This window comes from Rattus rattus, chromosome 10 (genome assembly GCF_011064425.1).
Source record: "Rattus rattus isolate New Zealand chromosome 10, Rrattus_CSIRO_v1, whole genome shotgun sequence".
Lineage (NCBI taxonomy): Eukaryota > Metazoa > Chordata > Mammalia > Rodentia > Muridae > Rattus > Rattus rattus.
This window is the reverse complement of record NC_046163.1, coordinates 86180714-86204915: the sequence shown is the minus strand read 5'-3', so window position 1 is coordinate 86204915 and position 24202 is coordinate 86180714. Positions and strand designations below refer to the sequence as shown.

General features: G+C 37.3%; 1 protein-coding gene across 1 annotated transcript; it reads left to right on the top strand.

Annotated features, from left to right (window-relative positions):
- Window positions 1–15022: 15022 nt before the first annotated feature.
- Serpinb2 (serpin family B member 2) lies at window positions 15023–23977 on the top strand. Its single transcript, XM_032915718.1, has 7 exons — window positions 15023–15212; window positions 17502–17621; window positions 19437–19568; window positions 19984–20101; window positions 20543–20685; window positions 21261–21425; window positions 22907–23977. The coding sequence occupies exons 1-7, from the start codon at window positions 15045–15047 to the stop codon at window positions 23309–23311; spliced, it is 1251 nt and encodes a 416-aa protein (XP_032771609.1). The 5' UTR covers window positions 15023–15044; the 3' UTR covers window positions 23312–23977.
- The last annotated feature ends 225 nt before the right edge of the window (window positions 23978–24202 follow it).

Here is a 24202-nt window from a genome sequence, read left to right as displayed (position 1 = left end):
TATCTATCTTGTTGTTTTTCTCAAAGAACCAACTTTTGGTTCTGTTGATTCTTTCTATGGTCTTTTTGTTTCTACTTGGCTGATTTCAGCTCTGAGTTTGATTATTTCCTGCCTTCTACTCCTCCTGGGTGTATTTGCTTCTTTTTGTTCTAGAGCTTTTAGGTGTGCTGTCAAGCTGCTGACATATGCTCTTTCCTGTTTCTTTCTGCAGGCACTCAGAGCTATGAGTTTTCCTCTTAGCACAGCTTTCATTTTGTCCCATAAGTTTGGGTATGTTGTACCTTCATTTTCATTAAATTCTAAAAAGTTTTTAATTTCTTTCTTTATTTCTTCCTTGACCAGGTTATCATTGAGTAGAGCATTGTTCAATTTCCATGTATATGTGGGCATTCTTCCCTTATTGTTATTGAAGACCAGTTTTAGGCCGTGGTGGTCTGATAGCACGCATGGGATTATTTCTATCTTTCTGTACCTGTTGAGGCCCGTTTTTTGACCAATTATATCGTCAATTTTACATATAGAAAAGAGGCAACCTCAATGGAGGAATTGTCTCTATAACAATTTGAATATGTCTCTGAGACATTTTTTGTGACTGCTGTTCACTGCGTGAGGGCTTGACCCATTGTTGGATGTGTCATCCCTGAGCAGCCAGACCTGGGTGGTAGAAGAAAGGTAGCTGCATGTAGCCTTAGAGTAAGCCAGTAAACAGTGTTCGTCCATGGTTCTTATCTTTGCTTTTGGCCTCATTTCCCTCAATGATGGACAGAGATGGATGAGTAGCAGCCAAATAAATGTTTTGCTCCTAACATGCTTTTAGTGGTGGTGTTTGTTACATAACATGAAAACAAACTAGGACAGAACAATATAAATTTTATGACTATGTAAAGAAAGAGAAATTCAAAGAAATGTGTACATGAGAGCCCATAGCTATTATTAGATCAGAGTAGCATCTAGTGGGGGTATTTGCTAGGGTGCCTGCAACAAAATAATAATATCAAGTATATTTTACATCAGATATTTTTCTAACATGTCTCTATGATATTTCATTTATAACAACAATATTTTAGTTTTACAATATGGTATATAATGTTTTTCAAAATTTTCCTACTTTATAATTTCTCCTAGAACTGTTGGAACTCTTAAGCACACACACACACACACACACACACACACACACACACACACACACACACGATGGGGAGAGAAAGCGAGAGAGGGAAGAGAGTGAGAGAGTGAGAGAGAGATACATAGTCAGAGGCACACTTACATGCATAAACATATATACATATACATATACATATACATATACATATACATATACATATACATATACATATACATATACATATACATATACATACGTATTGCAGTGCTGGGCATTGATGTCAAGGCATTGTACACAGGGGACAATGCTCTCCTACTAACTGCCATTAGTATAGCTTAAGATAGTATTTTAGGACTTTTGAAATGCAGGACATTATGTTTCCACATCAATAAGATTAGGTGAAAAAGGATCTTTCTTCAAGATTATGATGACATAGAAGAAAATTATACAATGTCATTTCAACATGAGTCACTTATACAGAGGAAAGGGTCACCACTCTTTTATAAAAAAATGTGATGGTGAAAGGTTTTTTCTAAACTAATGCTGACATTTTTCAATTTTATTTTGAAATGGGGATTCCAGGAAAGCAGGAATTTGTTGTAGATTAAGACTAGTTAAGCACTCACAACTCTAAGATATATGTACTTGAACACAGAGGAAAACTGTCTGTCTTGCATAAAGAGTCGAGTTTTACTTGAATCTCAACCATCTCCACATCATGCTTCTAAATCCTGAGACTGATACTGGGTAGTCAGTTCTAATAAACCGAAGGCCCTCAAACGTGAGGATGTGAAAAATCACCAGACTCAGTGTTATGTCTTGCTTGCTTGGGAAAAGAGAGACTCCTTTTACACAAAGGCACCAACTGTTTATGGGTGTGAACACTGAAGTCAGCAACCAACACAATGGAAAAGCCATTGTGGCCACAGCCAAAGCTAAACTTATTGCAAAATAATATATGTAGAGTTTTCATTCCCCTGACTCAGACCAAAAGTAAATAAGTACCTTAGATAAAAATATCTAGAAGCTAGTTACAGGAAAAAATAGGACGTAGCAAGTTCTGACCTGACAGAAATCAGAGATGTTCTGATCTTTGCATAATTGCATTATCCAATCCTCTGAATGCCAAGGACAAAGAACATTTCAGTAATATTTTCTGTAAAGCTATTGTTTTTAAAATTCCCATGTAATCTATTACCCAGAATATGATACTTTTTAGCATTTTCAAAAGTATTTTTCTCTTTATATTTCTATATATATTTTATTTGCTTGTACATGTGGCCAAGTATTCAAAAACTTTAGCAAGGCTATCAGAACAGCTTTCTTTGGGGACTCCTTATTTCTAGGTCATTGCTTGACAATTTCATACAATTTATATAACAAATTATGGTCATTTCCCCTCATTCCTCTCTCTCACCTCTTCCCCCTCCTGTTTCCCATTTATACCTCTGTGCCTTCTTTTTTTGTCTTTTTTAATTCATAACTTAATTTAATTAAAATTTCCTGTCTGAAAGAACGTGGAAAGTTACTCAAGCAGGACATCTTATCAGTGGTTACAACACTGAAGACTTCTCCTTATCCCCACCAGTAGTCCTGCTAGGAAGAGTAAGGCCTCATAGACATGCATTCATCCATGATGAAATGTTATGCAAATCTTATTCAGATAATACAGCTGCAGTGAGACCATGAGCACAATAGCGTAATAACTCCATCATACATAAAAAGAATTTTCTGCTACAATTCTCACCATCACTTGGATATTACATTCTTTCTGCTCCATATTCTTCAAGGTTTCCTAAGTCTTGCAGGAAGTGATAGATGATTTATTTGTCCCATTTAAGAAGTCCACCATGACATATTCTTGAAATTGTGGCCACTTAAAGACTTCTACATTAGCCACTATGCAACATACAAAGAAGACTGTCAAATGAGTGCTGTGTACAGCATTAGTTTATAGGTTTAAGTGTCAGTAGTTAGAAAGTAGCTTGCAACATGATCATTTAGCAAAACAACAGCAAATAGTAATGGGCTTCATTCAAGTGCCTACAACTTCCCAGGCACAGGCTCCTGGCCAGATTTACAGAACCAGGCACGAATTCCCTTCTATGGCTCTGGCCTCAGATCCAATGAGAAAGTGGCTGCATATACATGTACTGTTAATGACACTGTAGTAGAGGGTAGTTCATGCTGCGGTGCTATTACCGTATCTCACAGTATTCACAGCTGTGTACTACTTTTGGTGGGTTATTATATTTTCTTCAACAGCCTTTATAGCACCATTTGGCATTGTGAAAGCCAGGCAGTGTGGATGAAACTCTTAGTTTGTTATAACTCGGTTTCTCTTGGTTCTGTGACTGAAGTATAGAGTCTTTCCTTTTATTCTTTAATATTTAGCATCTGTTACTCTCACTCAGTACTTTTGGACCGCTTAGACCTCTTGTGGGCCAGCACCTGTGTGACCGTCACCCAAACCCTAGAGAGGAGATACACTTACTGATGCTGCCAAAGCCTTAGTGTCCACTGCCGCCACTGAAGAGCATGGCTTCTGTTCCTCTGTTGATGGACTCCTACGCGAATCCGACCCTAAAGTTCCCAGAGCTTGTAGACTTAGGATTTCTTCTGCTTTGCAGCTATTTCCTAGGATGGAATCTGGACTACAGATATTTTTCCGTTTGCATGGGAGATGAAGGAAAACAAAAAGGCCAACCTTTTAGGCTCTCAATAGTATGGGATACCCAAGTAAGACAGAAATTTGCTTTCATTTGAGTTTGAAAACATTGAGTATGCTCTATAACACATAGTGCATTAAGACTATTTGTATAAAAGCCAAAGTGCACAGATTCTTCTGTCAGAAGTCTTTCAGAGTAGTAAATATATAAAAGCATATACAATATAAAATAAATAAATATATAATGTATAAATAAATAAAAGAACTTAGGTATTATCTAAGTACTTTGATATATATCAAATAATACCGATCATTAAGGCTACATGTGCCAGATATTATAGTAAATACATGATAACAATTAATTTAATATAAGTAGAACTGCACCAGTCTAGATGGCATCCAACTTATATAAGCCCAGGGTAGGCTTCGCCTTACAGGTTATGGACACCCACAGAAAATCTTTAAGAAGAGTCATGGCTGAGTCAGATTTATGCTGCAAATTAATCAAACTTATCATTGGCTAAGGGATCTTACACTAAACATAATTCAAGAGTTGGTAAATAATTTAAAGAGCAAGTGGAGGAGAGAGGAAATTTAAAACAAGAAAAGGGGTTGCTTTGAATTTAACTTGCTGATTTCTAGACAAAGTAGACAAGGAGAAATAAGTCTGGGACAGAGGGACTTGATGTGTCACTTTAGACAGATGAAGCTGAGAAAGCCATAGAATGGTCAAATGGAGATGTCTGTGAGGGGTAGAAGTGCAATTCGCAAGACGAGGGCAGAGGTCAAGACTGGAAAGTCTTCAGGAGTTATCAGGATTGGAATTCTTTCTTTCTGCACCCATCAATCATCTTCCTGACTCCGTAGTCAGTGTTTTATGACTAATGAATGGAAATAATCTCTTTTCCCTCCTCCTCACTCTCACCCGGGTCTAAATAAGGCTGTTAGGAAGGAGAAGAAAATTTCAGCCCCGAGGCAATATATACGAGTGTCTTGCCATTCATTTAAAATAAAGGGATTTGTCCCAGTGATTTTATAGAGAACAGAATCTGAAATCCATATGAACATCATTTTTGCTCATTATTGAGCAGTCTGGTATTTTATCTACCCTTAAGAAAATAGATACAGAAATCTATGAGAGGATGAAAATAGTAGTAACTGATTTTGCGTTGTAGAAACACTGATTATTTGCTGGTAGTTTGTTTTCTAAATGTATTTTATGAAATTTAACATAATTGTATTTCTTTCTATATGCACACAACAATGGCTGTGGCAGAGTAGAATTATGCAAGGGAAACAGAAACTAAATTAGGCTATAAATATAAATATATCGTGTTTACTCATAAATTATCTACAAGGATAATGTAGATGGGATGATGAGCACAGTTGAGTCTAGATGAGTCTAACATCATACCGTTGGTCCCTCTAAGGAAACGCTAGATTGTAAGCATCTGGTATCATCTGATATGTGTGATGAGTGAGTCACAGGCAGTTCTAAACTGTTCTGGAAGTGCCTTGTGCATGCTTTTAGCATGACAAGTCATAGGTCCTTTATTGGTTTTCTCAAGTAGCTGAATCATAGATATACTGGATCTCTGTTTCAACAGCTTCCCAACCCTGGCATCTGTGTTTGGGCTTTTACTTGGTAACAAGATAAATAGTCTGTCAGAGATGTTATACTGCCTAACTAAGCTTGTTTTTTTACCCAAATATTCTCACGCCCAGGCTGGCCTGGGGCCATAGCTTAAAATGTACAAGGTTTCCTGCTATTTCTTTGGGTTTAAAGAACTTCCTTTATTGGCCTGGGTCACCCTCACTCAAAGCTTCCTCAGTTCCTTGTTTATCTTCTTCACACACCCCGAAACTCCTTTCCTGCCTCCTCTCCTTTCATAGGAACCGTCTCTGCAGGAACTCAGATACAAGGCACATTTCTTCCTGAGCCATTAGTGTGCTGTTTTATTGCTAACATCAAAAGTATAAAGATCCAGCCCATAATCATACAGCCACCAAATCCAGACAATATTGCTGATGCCAAGAAGTGCATGGTGACAGGAGCCTGATATAGCTGTCTCCAGAGCATGACAAATATAGGGGTGGATGCTCACAGCCAACCATTGTACTGAGAACGGGGTCCCCATTGGAGGAGTTAGAGAAATGATTGAAGGAGCTGAAGGAGAGAAAAGTACCAACCAACCATGGCTCTCAGGGACTAAGCTACCATCCAAAGCAGAGAGGCAGGAAAGGGTAGGTGCGAGCACCCCCTCATAGAAGCAGGGGGAGGGGAGATGGGATGGGTGTTTATGTATGGGAAACTGGGATAACATTTGAAATATCAATAAAAAGATTCAAAAAATAAATGTAGAGTAGAAGATGTTTTAGTCAAGATATTCTCAAACTCATCCCATAGAGGCAACTGCTTTTACCAACTCTCACTCATCCCAACTGATACCATTTTATTTAACTACTATAGCTAGTTAATTGTTGAAGGTGTGGTTCTGCCTCCCAGACCCATGCTCCCAAGAAATAATACACAGACTCATAATATATCTACATTTACAAATACCTTGGCCATGTAGCTGGGCATTCTCTGACTAGACTCATATCTTACGATAAGCAATCCAATTATTTTAATCTATATTCTGCCACTTGGCTGGTTACCTATGCTCAGGTACCTTGTTCTGTCTCCTCACAGCATCCTGGGAGGATTTCCCTTGCTCTACCCCAGAATCCTTTCTGCCTCCCAGATGTCCTACCTCTATTTCCAGCATAAGCCATAGGCCATATGCTTTTTAATCAACAGGTGATTTATCTATAGAACACACTAAAGTTTCTCTTTACAGTTAATCTTGGCTATAAATTGTTTTAATGTGTCTACTGAAAGATCAGTAAAGTAAGGTCACCATGTGGAATTGTATATATTTCTTTTCTGACTTTCTACTGCTGGGCAATTTCGATGGCATTTCTGCTAATGTCAGATAACAAATGTTTCTAACATTCCCCACCTATGAGAAAATAGTTTAGGTAATTACGGGAGTCCTCATGATTGTTCACTCAAAGTGCAGAGAGTACAAATTCACAGCCATTGCCGTGTACTTCCTAAGCCATTGAACAATTAGTAAGCGCCTACTAGGAGCCAAGTACCTCTCTTGACCATTGGAGATCTCAGGGCTCAGGACCTCAAGTCATTTCTATCCATCAGGGGACACAGACTCTACACAGTTTGTTCTATCAACAAGCAGTTGGCAGCATAGTACATGTAAACCTTCATATTAAAATATTACTACTTGGCTCAATAATAATTTTTTTCTTTACACATAATTGTTTAGATATTTCTAATCAAGCAGGAAGCACTAAAACATAGACTATTTGGTAATGGATTTCTGATTTAAATAGTACCTCTGGGGTGGAGTTGCAGCACAGTAGTTGAGCAAATGCCTGGCATGTATAAAGTTCTAAGTTTACTACCCATTGTCACAGAAAAGAAACGAAGTCCTGGCAAGTGAAAAACTACCAACGAAGTAATTCCGTAATTAAAAGTAATGTCTGTGCATAATGGGGGCATGTAGAAATACGTTTAAAGCATAAAAATGTTAATTATCTAGAGTACGATAAACATATTTGGCATCTTTTTTCTCAAGTCATTTCTGCACTTACGTTATTTATAAAGGTCAAGTCCTATCATGTATATAAATTCACATCTTTTTTTCTCTACTTTTACTTATTTCATACACATTTTCCTAGAAGAGAAAAGAAGGAAAATAAGAATGAGAACTACTGGGTTGGGGATTTAGCTCAGTGGTAGAGCGCTTGCCTAGGAAGCGCAAGGCCCTGGGTTCGGTCCCCAGCTCCGAAAAAAAAAAAGAACCAAAAATAAGAATGAGAACTACTGGGGCTGGAGAGATGGCTCAGAGGTTAAGAGCACTGTCTGCTCTTCCAGAGGTCCTGAGTTCAATTCCCAGCAACCACATGGTGGCTCACAACCACCTATAATCAGGTCTGGTTCCCTCTTCTGGCCTGTAGTTGCATACATGCAGGCAGAAAGCTGTATGATGTATACATAATAAATAAATAAATAAATGTTAAAAAAAAAAAAAGAATGAGAACTACTGTTCCACCATTTCCAGTTTTCATAGGAGTGATCTGTTCTAGAATATAGCATTGTGATTTTAGGTTATGGTAACTTAACAGTGGAAAGGGACTTTGTGTTTGGGCATTTGTGGCTAAGGACATATTTGTTAACCAGGCTACTGCTGCTGTGCTCTGGCTGATCTATGCTTTGAATTCTTCCTTTAGATTTACAGACTTTCTGGTGTAAAATTGCCTTTTACTACTGCTGTCTCTCTCCCAGCGTTTCGAGTAGGCTGCCTTAGGTTAGATCTTAGTTGTGCCCTGAGTCTGAAATTCCTTTGTAAGATCTAATTTTTATTGGTTTCTCTTCCCGTCCAATAGGACCAATGCTTCTTCAGGCAGATGTTGGGACACTATTCAAGGCTTTGCTACCCATTCCTGTAATTTTACCCTTTTCCTTTTTTATCTCTATGGGGGTTTTCTTCTGTGTGGTTTTGTTTTCCTCCTCAACTTTTTTCTCCAAGTATGCCTTATCAATTCTATTTTCTCCTCCCTAGGACAATATTGGTATGAGTTGATTTCATTTTTGTTTCTATATTATCGTTCACACTTTTCTAATTGTATGTTATGTGAAAGGTTTTCTTTATTAAGATAAACTTGTGAGATTGTGCTAATGTAGGTGAGAAGGTCACTTGTAAACCTAATCAACAGCCGCAGTGCCAGCTTATGCAATGCCACCCTTACTGTAGAAGACACGGTATAACAAATACTGGGCAAGCAGTGTCTCATCTGTTCTTCATGAAAGCCTCTCTCTCTCTCTCTCTCTCTCTCTCTCTCTCTCTCTCTCTCTCACACACACACACACACACACACACACACACACACATGGCATATATTTATATGCATGTATATTCATGTGTGTGTATGTGTACATGTGTGTATATATAACAATGCTTAAAGTAAGTGCATAGTATAATTTCATATGACAATAATAACAGAAACTGGAGGCTATGTGATTTAGGGTGCTGGTCTAGAGGAGCTTTGGTATCAAGGGGATGGTTTGACATCTCAAAACAATTACAGCCTTGCACTCTGGATAACATGGCTCAGCATCTTCTGGTATCACATGGTCATATAATCGAAGTGACTGACATGGCAGTGGATGGTGGTATAGGGCATGGACATTTTTCTTGAATATTCCCTTCTCATCTGGAATAACTTGTTTTTGTTATGTTTGCTGAGAACATATGCCCTCCCCCAATTCTTCCAGAACTCATAAATTAGACCAGACCTCTTTGCTTGAGGTCAAAGAGTATCTGAATAATATACAAATGAAGTGAAGGGAATGGCTGCAGAAGATGCTTGTTTGTCATCTGAGTAATTATCCCTCCCAGTGTGTGGTGTTGCTGCGAAAGTAATGCTTACAAAAGGTGAGAGATAGGTGCATGATTATACAACTAGAAAGTGGAGAAAGGAGAACTTGAAACAGATCTTTCACAATCTTTCACAATCTTTCACAATCCCCATCTTTATGCACCACATGACAGGGCCTGTCTAGAGAGCCTTAGCATTTTCCTTAACTCACCAAAACATGATTTAGCAAGAAGCCACTCTATGCTTCATATTATTCTTACTGGTGTAGGTTAATCAAATTACCTCCATAGGGATAGATGCCCAAGTGTGAGGGAACAGCAAGGATAAACCTGATTACAGTACTGTGGGCTCAATTCTAAATGGTGTTAGAAGTTCAGAGATTTGACCAGTGGGGTAAACAATGATGTCTCTCTTGAGGGGAGGAACTTGAATGGAATAAGTAAAGATGAGAAATCGCCTAACCTGAAAACAGAGTGAGACAAAGTGTGGGTAAAGTCTAGGTGCAACTGACATGTTCAGAAAACAGAGCTGCTGATGTGGAGATGGGAATGGCTGATAAAACATGTAGCTGCTCACATAGACATACCAGTCAGTGCTATCTAGGGGACTGAAACCAGTCAGTGCTATCTAGGGGACTGAAACCAGTCAGTGCTATCTAGGGGACTGAAACCAAAAAGGGAAAGAACCCACCAGGCCTGAGGTCTTCCATCAGTTAAAAAATGACTGTGTTCTTGATTTTCAGGCCGATACATAAGAATATATCTATTGTACTATTCCTCCTCTAATACTAAGGGTCTAAGTTACTGTGCAGTTCTGTGACCAGAGACTGAAGTCAGCAGGCAAGGTAAGAGTGAAGCCTGGTTCTGTGAAGACAGAAAGAGAGAGTACCTCACACTGTCTCCATCTCTTCTCTCAGTCTCCCTGACATTTATGGTCTTTATCTCAGCTCTCCAGTCAAAGTCATGAAGTCCCCTGTGCATGCTGGGAAAAGTGTGGCATTTTCCATGTCCTCATGTCTGTCTTCTTTTATAGAAATGTACAGTTAAGAGATGAGAAGTGATGTGAAAGATGTGTTTCCAATTCTTCCTAATAAATTCTGACAGTGCGAAAATATTTAGATTCATGATTACATTTAATTATGTGTAATTTTTGTCCATTTCTTATCAACATTTTTGGTGTTTTTAGAAATTTGGTGATTTTTTCCATAATGAGTGTCCAAGAATACAATTTGCATATTTGAGTTTCTGTCAATTATGAGTCAACATAATTTAGTAGGATGTTATTGTTTAAAGTATGTTAAGGGCATTTGAAAAGGTCTTTGGGTGTATCTTGTTGGAGCTGACCGCAGAATTATTTAGCTTATAATTCCTTAGAAAATCATAGTTTAAAAAAATTATTAAATTAGAAAAATCAAGTGTGTTTTTTCTCTTTCTTCTTTTGTATGGAGGTTTCTTTGACTCTCTGTAGATCCAAGGGAAGAAAAGACCACATCCTTTATTGTAACGACTCCCTCAGATGGTGACTCTTCAAAGGTGGATTGAGTATCATGAAATTCACTGAATGCCTGTGAGAAAGGAGAGAGCGGTAAGTGAGTCGTGCAGATTACAGCTAATAGATTTAAATTGGAAATTGCCAAATTCTTGAATTTTTGAATGACATCACACTCTCTAGTTGTTTCTTAAACTGAACATGACAAACAAGCATTTCTTTTCTAATGATGACTTTATGAGTAAAATGTTGAATCACACAAATTAAAAAGTTTAAAAAAAGAGCTGTGTGGGAGGGGCAGAGCCTTATAAAACCAGTCATTACCTTGTCCACACTGTGCCAGCTTTCCAAGGAGCAGTTCCTGTGTGTCAGCCGCTCAGAAGATAACGAGGTAATAAAGTGTTTCAGCAATTGCTGTGACCATCTCTGTGAATCCAGGGCGTCCGTCCTTCTCTCTTCCATAGCAATATTTACTATACTGACGTGTGTAGAGGGTGAGTAAAGAAATGGAACCAAGCTTTCTTTCTCACTTGTCTAACTAAAGATATTTTGGCTTAAGACTTGAATTAAATTTATGAATGCTTGACTTTGAGTCTCGGAAGTGAGCAAATGCTTCTGTATCACTAGCCAAACTAAAATTGAAATGTACATTAGATTTCAATGCTAATCTTATGGAACAGGTTATAATATGTATGCTTTAGATTACCTATTGATTTCATATGAAATTAGACATACATAACTGCAAATATTAAAATGTTTATACTTAACCAATTGGAAGTAAGCATTATATTTATATTTATATTGTAAGTTATTTACATGTATAAATCTGTGAGGTTCAATATTTACCTAAAATTAACAGCCTGAAACTATAAAAATTAAGAAACAATTTGGGTCAGAACAATCCAGTATCAAAATGTATTTATTTAACCTAGTGAAGGAAAATATCAAACAAATTAGTTGATGGGTAAACCAAGCCAACAGTTTAATCCGTACTAAGCAGATAAAACTATTATCTAAAACACTGTTCCCAGTTTCTTAGAAATTTGTTTTATTTTTGATGGTATGTTTCCTTGTTATGACTGCCTTATTTTAGTTCTCACTGAGTTTTGGAAACAATTTAAAAACATTTTTATTATATGATTACACACACTAAAAATGTTTGAAATGCTGTGGAAAATCCAATTTAATATCCAGGCCTATTGCAGAGAGGGAGTGTAACAGGCAGTGAGCCCATGATACCTCCGAAATTCATCGCCTCTGCCAAGTTTCACCAACGCATTTGCCAAACGTGTATTGCAGGAACCAACAGAAAGAGGACAGAGCCCCACCCAGCAGATACTTTCCATTTATTCATCTTGTTAATAATAGTGTCATATTTGGAAGCATATGGAGTTGTACGGCTTACTATACTGTCATCATGCTATAACCTCGTCCTATCCTAATGTAAGGTGTAGACTTGTCAGGGACTACTATGCTAGTGGAGATATATATGTATTAGTTTGAAGCTTTCAAGTATTATTTGAAGAATTTGTAGGAAAAGCCGAGATGCTGGAATTGATGAGCTCTGCAATAGTTACCTCTTCACATTTTCATTACTATAGCAGAAATTCCAAAGGATATGGGATATATGATTTTTCCCATTAAACAAAATGCAGCAGATGTAATTTTGTAATTGCAGTAAAGCTATCAGCTATCATTTTTATGTAAGTGTAATTAACAGCACATCATTAAAAAATAGAATGCCAGTATAAGGGTTGTTTCTCAGATGGTGAAGTGCTTTCGTAGTATCCGTGGTCTCCCACATTTAAACCCTGGTACTGTGTAAATCAGGCTGGGTTGCACGAATGTGTAATGTCAGCACTTGGGAGGCAGACGAAGGAGGATCTGAATTGAAGATCATCCCTGACTACATGTTGATTTCAAGGTTCACCTCTCCAATACAAAATAATTCAGGTTCTTTAGTTCAATGTTTTTCTTTATTGTCAGAACTAGTGAACTGAGCACAGGCCATGGCACAACCAGTGTTCAGTTACTTTCTCAGACTGAGATGAATTCATAAAGAAGTAAATAGATCCGGAACAATCTCATTCCATATAGTAACGTTTTGTTCTCTATCAAGTTACCTCATGTCCTAGTTTAGTATTATCTGCTCCTTCTGTGGATTTTTCTTGACTCTTAATTTTTCGAAGTACTAACTCTATGGATTGTTGCACAGATTTATGATTAGGAAACATCAGGTTGTACTCTCCTGGAGCTGAAATTCTCCTAGTGCTGATCCCTTATTTGAACTTTCAAGTAGAAACAGAATATTTTATTCATAATTTTAAAGAAATGCTTTAAGGTAGCAGATGCACGAAGACTTACCATTATAATTTTAAGACACTAGAGAAGTAAATTTCTGAAATACCTGCCTGAATCTGGCATCTATGGTAAAACAAGAAGGAAAACATAACTGTTTTCTTTTAAATTAATAGACTTTCAAGGAGCAATGCAGACATGCTTTCCCTATTTTTTTTAATTTTTTAATTGTATTTCTCAGTATATCAATCCATAACTCTGACAATTGTAGTGAAGCCTTGCATCAGCATTAGAAGGACTCAACCACTTGGAAGTCAGTGGGCTTCCTGTGGGAGATTCCAGACTGCAGGTTTGTGTCATTACCATGAACTGTGGAACCTCACAAAAGTTGCTTAACTTCCAAGAGCATTTGAATATGGTCTGTGAAACAGTCAGTCATATCCACCCTGTATGGTCACGACAAAGTTAAACAAGAGTACTGGTGCGACACCCAAGCCTGGTAACCTGAGTTCCATCCCCAGAACTCATGTGGACACGGAAGGAAAAGCTAACTTCACAAAGTTGTGCTCTGACCTCCACATGCCCCTACCCCCAACATGTGCCTCTTGTTCACGCTTACGTGTCCCCTGGTCCAACACACACTCATAAATTAAACGAAGAGGCAAGGTAATGGAAAAGTATTTAATGAACACAATTTAGTTTGCTTTAATTTGTCTTTACAAAATGCAACAGCATTTTATTATAAATGGCAACTTTTGGTGCAAATTCTTCTCCCTTCCACAGCACTTCTGTAGACAATCAAGAGAGTAGCTTCAGTCTTGCTTCATTCAGGGAACTCCCAACTACTCTCCAGTTCTGGAAACTCTTTCTCCCAGAAAGTTTACAAAGAGATGAGTGTTGTCATTGTTTGGTATATTTATTTATTTCAATAATTATAGGTTATTTTATATGATGATGAAAGAAAAATAGACAGCTAGGAAAATGGTGCTTACCTAACAACCCTTCACACACACACACACACACACACACCCTTTGGTATGTCCAAGAATCCAGCTGCACACAGGGTTTTAAGGTGTTGCCTGTCCTTTATTTTTAGGTAGCTACATATTAAGCATATTGTTATCTTCTACACATTGAATTATCTCTGGTTTCCTGTGAGCACCTGGGTGTGTGGGACAGGAGAGAAGGTACTAAAGTGAACTTTGACATTTTTTTAGAGCAAAGCTGAACTCTGAGTCATAAGTATATTGTGGGGTGGTAGGATCTGGGTGCCTATATCAATCCTCAAGCAAGTCTATGCACTTCAAAAACCAGAGACGTTAAAGGTTGACAGTTTCACTGGAGTCCAACGAGAATGTGTGCAGGTGGCCTCCATTTGGATGTGTGTACAATATTCTGCATATGTACATATTTGTGGGTTGTGTGATGAAGAATATGTGTTAAACATGGATGTTGAGAGTGACCCTGGAGGTCACCTTCCTGGCTTTCATTCCCCTCCCATCCTTTGCTGTTGATGGATGGTCAGTCGGCTTTTGTGTAGCAGCAGTTTCTTCCTTCGTACAGGAGTCTAAGTCCTTTTTCTCACAGGATTTTAGTGACTATTAAAAGATTATAGAAATAGAATATCCAATACAGTTTAGTGTCTATGGTCTGATGGTTCTCATGTAGACAGTAAGAATCATTGGGTGTTACTGTTATTACTGCTCTTATCATTATATGACTATCACCAAATGTCATTCCTCATTATAATATTGATCATCATATTGCAGGATTGGCTGCATAGTTTCCACAGTCTGGGGGAAAATGAAAGTGCAGTGTTTCCTGTTTAAATGATTCAGATTTCCAGACGGTGATGGGGCATGTTCTGTGTGCGTACAGCAAGCTACACAGGGTTTGTGACTGTAAGCTGTTTGCATCTTCCCTCATTTTGTTCCAAGGGGAAAGTCAGAAGGGAGCTTTAGACAAGGCACTGTGTGTATGACTCTTTTGACTTCACCATCATACAGAACTTTTCTCTCCCCGCTTTCTTTCTAGATTGAAACAATGGAAGAACTGTCCATGGCAAACACCATGTTTGCCCTCAATCTCCTTAAGCAGATAGAACAATCGAACTCTACCCAGAACATCTTTATTTCTCCATGGAGCATCTCATCCACATTGGCCATAGTTTTCCTTGGTGCTCAGGCTAACACTGAAGAGCAAATGGCCAAAGTAAGTTTGCTTTAAACCTCACATTAGAACCACATGTTTTCTGAATTGAATGGTAGGCTTGCTCCTGTTTTCTGCTCTGGTCTGCTAAGGAAATAGGAATGGTGACAGGATTATCATCACCAGCCATTACAGCATGGACTCTGTAAATTTCAACTTCTAAAATGTCCAAACCAGGAAACTACTTTACTGTAAACAAAAAAAAAAAAAGATCGCAGCAACTTTACAAGAAGAAAAAAAGCTACCAACAAAGTCTTTGAATAATTTCATGCTCAGAGTTTGCAAAGGAAATGTTTTTCATACTTTCCTTCAGCTGGTTTCAAGTCAAATATCATTGTACAGATGGGATTGCTGGCAATGTGTTTCCAAGAGCTTCATGGCTTCCTAACTTCCAGCTGAGGCTCCCTCTTAACATTCTGCCTCTGTGGGTAGGGCTTCTTCCCCATTCCTATAAAAAATGTTTCCTGATGGTTTTGGCCAAGGTACCAAAGAAGAAGAAAGCATGCATAGAGATGCAAAATTATTATACCTTTAATAGACTTCCCTACATTGTCTGACTGAGATGCTATGTCTACACAGGGTGGTTGGATATCCCAGATACCCAGTCTTTGAAGTCAGTGTGGATAGCATGTGAAGCATCATTGTCAGAGATGTCAAATTTTCCATTTCCCTCCTTAATGAATGGGCAGATTTACACAGGGGTTCTTCCCAGACCTCAGAACTACTGAAAATACATACTGCAACACACATGGAAACTCATAGACTGTATTTAAGTTTCTCACCATTCTGTTACTTGTTATGCCAGAGACCCAGACATGGAAATGATATAATTAAAATTTCATTGCATTCACAAGCATGCAAATATTAAGAAAATATGCTTTGAGTACAAGCATGCATTGTACTTTCAGTCACACCAAAATGCTCCCGGCTCCTTCCTGCTTTCCCATGAGAATATATGTAAGAATAAATATATTCTTCTCAGGAACATAGTGAACCATTTTGAGTGTGCCTTTTTTCAAGTACAAAGTTTTACAGAGACCACACAAACCAATCACACTGCCAGTCTCAGGGTAGAGAGATTGTGTTCTATGCTTGTGGTAGTCTAAACATCATATCTTACAACAAAACTCAATTGTTCAACTCTGATGGTAGCAGAGTTGTACAATATATATTCCTCTTTATTTTCTCTGCCTTGAAAAAATGCAGTAAAAAACATCTTACCTTAGGCAGTGTTGGTGATTTCAACTTTTAAATGTAAAGGACCAAGAACAATATAGCTAGACCAAAAATCTCACATAAAGATCTGAGTTGGTCTGGGTTGCTAAAAAAATGATTTTGATCTACTAGAAGAAAAATCCACCTAGTGAAACAGATTTCCTAAATCAAGAAAGTTGCTTCAGAATGTGAGACCATGCAATTTTCTTATAACTGCTGCAAGAGAGATTTTATAAATCAAGTGCTAACTTTTATTTAGTTTCCAAATAAAAAGAGAATTTCTTTAATTTAGGAAAGAAGCATGGACTGTAACACCAGCCCTATCTGAGTTTCCTGATTTCCTCCTAGATTAATTATCCAGATAAATTAGGTCAACGGCAGATGGACAGATGCGATTTATTTGATAAATGTTACCATTGCTCTCAGCTAAGTGAATAAGGGCACTGAAATCCTCTGAGTGTCAGTTTTCTCATCTATAAAGTGGGAAAGCATTTAAAAACTAATTGTAGTAACAGCTAAATTTTATTTATAATAATTCTGAATACTGCCCAAGAACTTGCATAACTCTGCATCCTGTGACATGGATGCAATGATAATCAGACTAATTTTACAAATAAGATAAGTAGGACATCAATTTGGGAACTGGTGATCCAGAAGATGTAATGTTGTTATACCAGAAGAAAGAAAAAGAATAGAGTGGGAAATCCTCTAGATACCACAGTGCTACAGGAGACCAGTTTGAAAGGCAAGAGATGTTCATCAGTTTTATGTTTAGAGTGAATCTGTGATTTTGTCCCAGCTTCTTAAATTACTTGCAATCCTTTAATATAGTTCCTCATGTTGTGGTGACCCCAATTATAATTTTTTCACAACTTGGTAACTGTAATTTTACTAGTTATAAACTCTAATGAAAAATAATCTGATGGTCTTAGGTGATCCCTGTGAGAGGTTATTTCAACCCCAAGGGGATCACAACCCACAGGCAGAGAAATGATAAATAAAGGAACCTAAGCCGTTAGCTTGAAGTGAACTAATTCTGTATTATTCTACCATCATTCCTTCTGATTCTGATTGTAGGTGCTGAATTTTGACAAAATTGGCAGCTACGTCCTCACTCCAGGAAACCCAGAGAGCTTCCATGGCTGTGATTTTGCACAACACATACAGAGGGACAATTATCCTGGTGCTATTTTACAGGTACATAACTTGGGTCTTCATACACACACACACACACACACACACACACACACACACACACAAACACACATGTGTGTGTGTATGCAATATACATATAATATATGTACATCTGTACATCTGTACAGCTATTCAACTGCCATCTATATACATATATATGCATATATATATATATCTAACACTATATATGTGTGCATATGTGTGTGCATAAACTATACATATATGTGTGTAAACTATTTATATATGTATATATGTACATATTATGTATTGTAAAAGTGTTGTTTGTTATGTTACAAGATTATTTGGTTCATACGTCCATAAGTGTGAGTAGGAATTGCACAAGGGAAAGAGAGGATAATAAATAATAAAGCATAATCTTGGTGACTGCATAAGAGTCCAATGACACCACCATCTACTTATAATCTATTATCTATCTATCTATCTATCTATCCATCCATCACATGCAGTATATCTATTTGTCCATTTGTTATATATTATATGAAGTAATACTTTTTTTTTCATATCCTATGCCCTAAAAAATCAAAAGCCTAGTTCCATTACAGAAACTGTCTAAGAATAAACTTTTGGTAACTACTCTACACAACCATGCCCATGATTAGATTATAAGGACATGTCGCCTGATTCTTCTTTCCTGGATATCCTGGTGTTCCACCTACCTATCATTTGGTATTCTGTGGGATAGATTAGGTAGGGAAAGCCTCCATGATGTCTTCTGAAACACCATACATCTCAGTCTTGCATTCTAGTCCAGTTGATGTTGTAAGTGAACCTGTCTATCTCACCATTATAGACTCCAAGTTGAACATTTGATTTCTTATTTATTTTGTGAATTTCCAAAGCTCTGGTTATTCTACTGTAGAGGCTACCTTGTAAAATGGGAACCTATTAAGGAGATATATATATATATATATATATATATATATATATATATATATATTGGTAACATTTCACTAGAGTTTCATTGAGAACTTCGTAACTGGGAAGTAAAATTATACATATGTGGGAACATGAAGATATATGCGTATGTGTTTATATGTGCATGTATATGTTTATTTTACTATACATAGTGAAACAATTACCACAAAGTAAAATGTTGAGAACACATGCAACCACTAGTATGTTTGTGTATGTGTGTATAACACCATTTCAACATATCTTGATCACAAACCCAAAAATATTGCAGTTTCAGTAGCTATAATTTCAATGCTATACTTCAGGTCTTCAGAGTATGTCTGCTTTGTAAAATAATAAACACCCTTTAGAAACACTGTAATTTAAAAACTTCAAAAGAACCCGAATTTCTTTCAGGCAGTGGAGTGTCTTATTTCTAATGGAATCTAATCAATAGACATAGTAGAATTGCAAACTAATTAAAATGTGCCTTTAGAGCCTTACAGCATCACATCTGTATACACATTTCTGTTTCTGTTTTGTTATTGGTAGTAGTGATGTTTTGGTTTGTTTTAGTTGTTGGGTTTTTGTTTTGTCTTGCTTTGTTTTTTTGTTTGTCGTCTTTGTTTTTGAGCACATATTCAAACAAGCTTGCCTTGAACTCATTGTACTGATGTGATGGGACTTGAACTCAGGTTTTGTGTCTCTGATTGTGTTGGGATCATAGATGGGAGCCATCACTAAAGTCTTTTTGAACAGCATTCTTATAAAAATTCTTTCCTCTGGTGCACTACAAAAACATGCATGCATACACTATTTTATTGTTGTGTTGAGAAAATGTTATTCTTCAGGATACTTTTGTTAATAGTACTATGATATAAATGAAAATTTCTTCCTTTTATTAAGGCACAAGCAAGAGACAAAATCCATTCAGCCTTCTCCTCTCTCAGCTCGACAATCAACACACCACGCTTGGGAGATTATTTACTAGAAAGTGCAAGCAAGCTGTTTGGAGAGAAATCTGCAAGATTCAAAGAAGTAAGTGGAGCTCGTCACTGAAAAGGCTGCCTCCAACACCAGCAGGGAGATCAGTTTCAAAGCACTGTTCCACAATTCTTGGGAGCGGAGTCAGAATTGTGAGCAGGCTATTAAGGGATGAGCTGATTCCCTTCCACCTCTGTAGAGCAGCAAATGATGTAACCACTGTTCTCCTCTATTTTCCAACCCTTCCCTTTGTTCATAGTCAGTAAATGTCTTTAGTGCAAAGGGCAGCTTGAGCTCAGCCTGGAGTGCTGGCTGTAGACACTGATTCTGGATCTACACCTGCCCCAGCCATCTCAACACCCATTTTCTCCACGTCTCACTCGTTTTGTTGGAGATTGGATTTTGTCACACCATCCCTTATCCACATTATGCTGTATATAACATTTGGTGTTGTTTTCTTATTTTAAAGGAATACATACAACGCTGTAAGAAATATTACTCTACAGAACCAGAAGCAGTAGACTTCCTTGAATGTGCCGATGAAGCTAGAAAAAAGATTAATTCTTGGGTTAAAACTCAAACCAAAGGTAAACCTTTAGAATTTTCTTCTTCTTCCTCTTCCTCTTCCTCTTCTTCTTCTTCTCTTACTCCTCCTCCCCTTCCTCCTCCTCCACCTCCACTTCCTCCTCCTTCTGCTCCTGCTCCTCCTCCTCCTCTTGCTCCTCCTCCTCCTCTTGCTCCTCCTCCTCCTCTTGCTCCTCCTCCTCCTCCTTTTTCCACTTAGAAAACTTTGATTTTTCTTTTTAAGCCATTTTTTTAAATTTCACCCTCATTCCCTTAAAATATGTCTAATCAATTTTCTTTTGCCTCCTTCTTGGTTGAATAAACCTCAGACTACAGAAAAAACCTTTGGGAAATAATATAAAAGGAAATGAAAATCTTTCCAGATACTATAAAAGTTATACTTTAAACAGAATATATATACTTTTTATTAGAAAAAATATAAACATGTGTTGTATTCTCTGTAGGTGAAATCCCAAACCTGCTACCTGAAGGTTCTGTAGATGAAGACACCAAAATGGTCCTGGTGAATACTATCTTCTTCAAAGGACGGTGGAAAACTCCATTTCAGAAGAGACTTAATGGGCTTTATCCTTTCCGTGTGAACTTGGTATGAGACAAGATGCATTTCCCTAACATGGATTTAAGCCTTTACAAAGGAGATAGAAAACTTAGAAACTGTTCATTGATTTTCCTCCACGCTGCTAGTTACAGCTTATGAATGTTGGGCATTGACTCTTTTATGGTATTGAGCATATTCAAGAGTTTTCTAAGAGTTGGCATGGATAGAAATGAAGACCATAGTTTTAAATTCTAAGCCTGAACATAGATGTTGTTTCTACATTTATATCATGAACATCATCCATGTGTTCTGTTTATCTTTAAATCTAGAAAATATCTAGTTCAAAAGGCAGTTGTAAATATTCATTAAGATTTATCTAAGTTCTTGGCGCATTTTAGGTATTATTACTCTTATCTTATAAATTGTTGTTTATAAAGCTTAAAAAATTCATTAAGTTCGAATACCTTCTCAACAGTATACAAGTAATTATTTGCTTTGTTGATTGAAGGAAACACATTTGCTTATTAGCATTGAAGCTGAAATCACTTAGTCTTTTAGTGTTGGTATAAATATCTTAAAAATCTAAGTCTTGATTGTCATATTTTACTTTAAAACAATATTAGAATGAAAGCAAACCTGTCCAGATGATGTACCTCCGTGAAAAGCTGAACATTGGATACATAAAGGACCTGAAGACTCAGATCCTAGAACTTCCGTATATTGGAAACATCAGTATGTTCCTGTTGCTTCCTGATGAGATCGAAGATTCATCCACCGGCTTGGAGATGGTATTGCATTACAATTTCAAATCTGCTATCAAATTTTTCTTTGCTCACAATGAGCATCTATGACTAGGAAATGGTGTGTAATTTGTCACAGAAATAAATGAGTCAGTTGATAATGCATGTACTATGTCACAAAATTTCAAAATCTGAAGTTTATGTCATTTATGCTACCATCTTACAAAATTTGGCTAGTTCACTAAATTTTAAACATAGGAAATTCTTTTATCATTCTTATGTTTTGAGATTATAATTGCAACTTTTCTTTTTTACCTCTCTTCGATACTTCCTTATACCCTTATATCTTTCAATTAATTATTGTTCCATGCATTATAAATCTATATCTATATCATCTATATTATATCTATATCTATATATGTAGATTGATATCCACACACACGTAGTCTTAAATACAGCATGCTCATTCTGCATAGTGTTACAAGTATACATGTTTTGGGGGCTGACCCTTTGGTCTTAGATGACTGATCAATGTGCTTTTCCCTAAGAAAGAGCATTTCTGTCACTCTCGCCATTCTTAGTTGCCTGTAGTTCTTTATGTAGGGTTGAGGTGTCCTTTTCTTTTGAACTCTTTTTACAATTTACTCATTATTTGAGAATTTCATACGTGTATATGATGTGCCTTGATATGAGCCACTCCTTCCTCCTGCCCCATCAACTGCTTTCATACCCTCTCACCACTTTTCTGATCAATTTCACATATTTATTTTTTAAACTTCACGGAGTTTGCTATGTGCTGACTGAATGTGCAAGGATGTACAACTCTCTGTGGGAGCAGGAGCCACCTATTTAGACGCTGTATTCATGAGGAAATCCAACATCCAACTCTCCCTCCCATAGTAGCCACCAGTGATTTTTGGACATGACAGGGTCACTACATACATGAATTCACAGAATCTGTGAGTTCAAACACAAGGCCTATAGAAGATCAAGCCCCACCCTCCCCAAAAAACATATGGATAATAGAGGGGCTTATGAAACCTCACCTCTAATTGAGGAGCAACTGGCAACTAAGATATAAGAGATTCAGTATGTAGCTATGCTGGCCTAGAGGAGACCAGAGTGGCCTTGAATTCATAGATTCACAAAGATCTACATACTTCTTCCTCCTAGATATAAGATTTAAAGGCATGTACCAATATAGTCAGCTTTGTAACTTATTTTTAAAAATGTTATTTGTTATTATTTTATATTTCTGCCTATACTGCCTGGAAGAATGCCTATGTACCCCATGTCTGCAATGTTCGTAGAGGCTAGAAGAAGGTATTCGATTCCCTCAGATCGAAGCTACTTATGGTTGTGAGCTGTCATGTGGGTGCCTGGAATCAACGCTGGGTCCCTGCAAGAGTAGCCAATGCTCTTAATCACTAAGACATTTCTCTCACCACTTGGCAACTGATTTTTTAATATTAGACGTTGAGCTGCTTCTCTCTCAAATTTACTTTTTGTTTGCTCTTTATGTTTTGTAGCTGGAAAGGGAACTAAACTTTGATAACTTCAACAAGTGGATCAGCAAAGACACACTGGATGAAGATGATGTTTTGGTCTACATTCCCAAGTTCAAACTGGCACAAAGCTACGAACTCAAGCCCATTCTGCAACGCATGGGCATGGAAGATGCCTTCAACAAGGGCAAGGCCGACTTCTCCGGAATGTCTGAGAGCAATGACCTTTTTCTTTCTGAAGTGTTCCATCAAGCCACAGTAGATGTGAACGAGGAGGGCACTGTGGCAGCTGGTGGGACTGGGGCAGTTATGACGGGGAGAACTGGTCATGGTGGTCCACAGTTTGTGGCTGATCATCCCTTTCTTTTCTTTATCATGAGCAACATTACCCGCACCATACTATTTGTTGGTAGATTCTCCTCACCCTAAAAGGGGAAGACCTTGTTTTCACATTAGATTTTGAAGCATGCGCTGTAAGCCTCGGAATTGCTTCTTCAAGTGCCAAAAGTCAAAATATTTTCCTACACACTTTTATACTGCTATACACTAAATACAAACCCAAAAGCAACTGTACAACAGTCTGCACTGCTTACAGTATAACTCCGTTAATGTTTTTTTTTCCAAACGATGTGTGTTTAGTTCATCCTTATTACTGCTTTGTCATTATAACTTTAGTTTTTACAGTGTTATTTATTATTTACATAATGGTTGTTTTACAGATTGTTGTCCTCTGTCTATTTAATGAAACGATAATACTACAGAAGCAGATAATCAGATAATTTTCTATTTAAAGAAAAACAGCCATTTAATGTAATTATGAAGGAAAATATGATTTTTCTATGATTTCTCATGATAATCACCCAGAAAAATGTACTTAACAAAAGACAACAACAACATGTTATATGTCTCTCATTGTATATCTTATGTACATATCTGCAAGTCATCTATAATTAGGAATACATCATACTTCCTTACTCAATGCTATTTGTTGTTCTCTGTTAGGTATGCACAACAGAATACTTAGCAATCCTTGTTTGTTAGTCATCTTTCAATCACTGTAACAAAATACCAGAGATAATAAAGTTCAAAGATTTATTTTGGCTTTTTGTTTTAGAGACTTTAGTCCAAGGTTGATAGGCTAGTTGTTTTTCTGTGAATTGTGAGACCTGAGCTGGCTTGGTGTTATTTTTTCCAGGAGTGCATTGTTTTATCTAACATTCTTCTTGATTGATGATTGATGTATAAGGATCTAAACCACTGTGGTTGATGCTACCCCTGAACAGGTGGTCCTAGCTTCTTTAAGAAAGCAGAACAAGCAAG

What these genes read in the sequence shown, in the direction of transcription:
- Serpinb2 (XM_032915718.1), top strand. Translation starts at nt 15,045, where the DNA reads ATGGAAGAACTGTCCATGGCAAACACCATGTTTGCCCTCAATCTCCTT. An exon ending in ATCCTGGTGCTATTTTACAG is followed by an intron (nt 17,622 to 19,436) that starts GTACATAACTTG and finishes CCTTTTATTAAG; the next exon opens with GCACAAGCAAGAGACAAAAT. An exon ending in GGTTAAAACTCAAACCAAAG is followed by an intron (nt 20,102 to 20,542) that starts GTAAACCTTTAG and finishes TATTCTCTGTAG; the next exon opens with GTGAAATCCCAAACCTGCTA.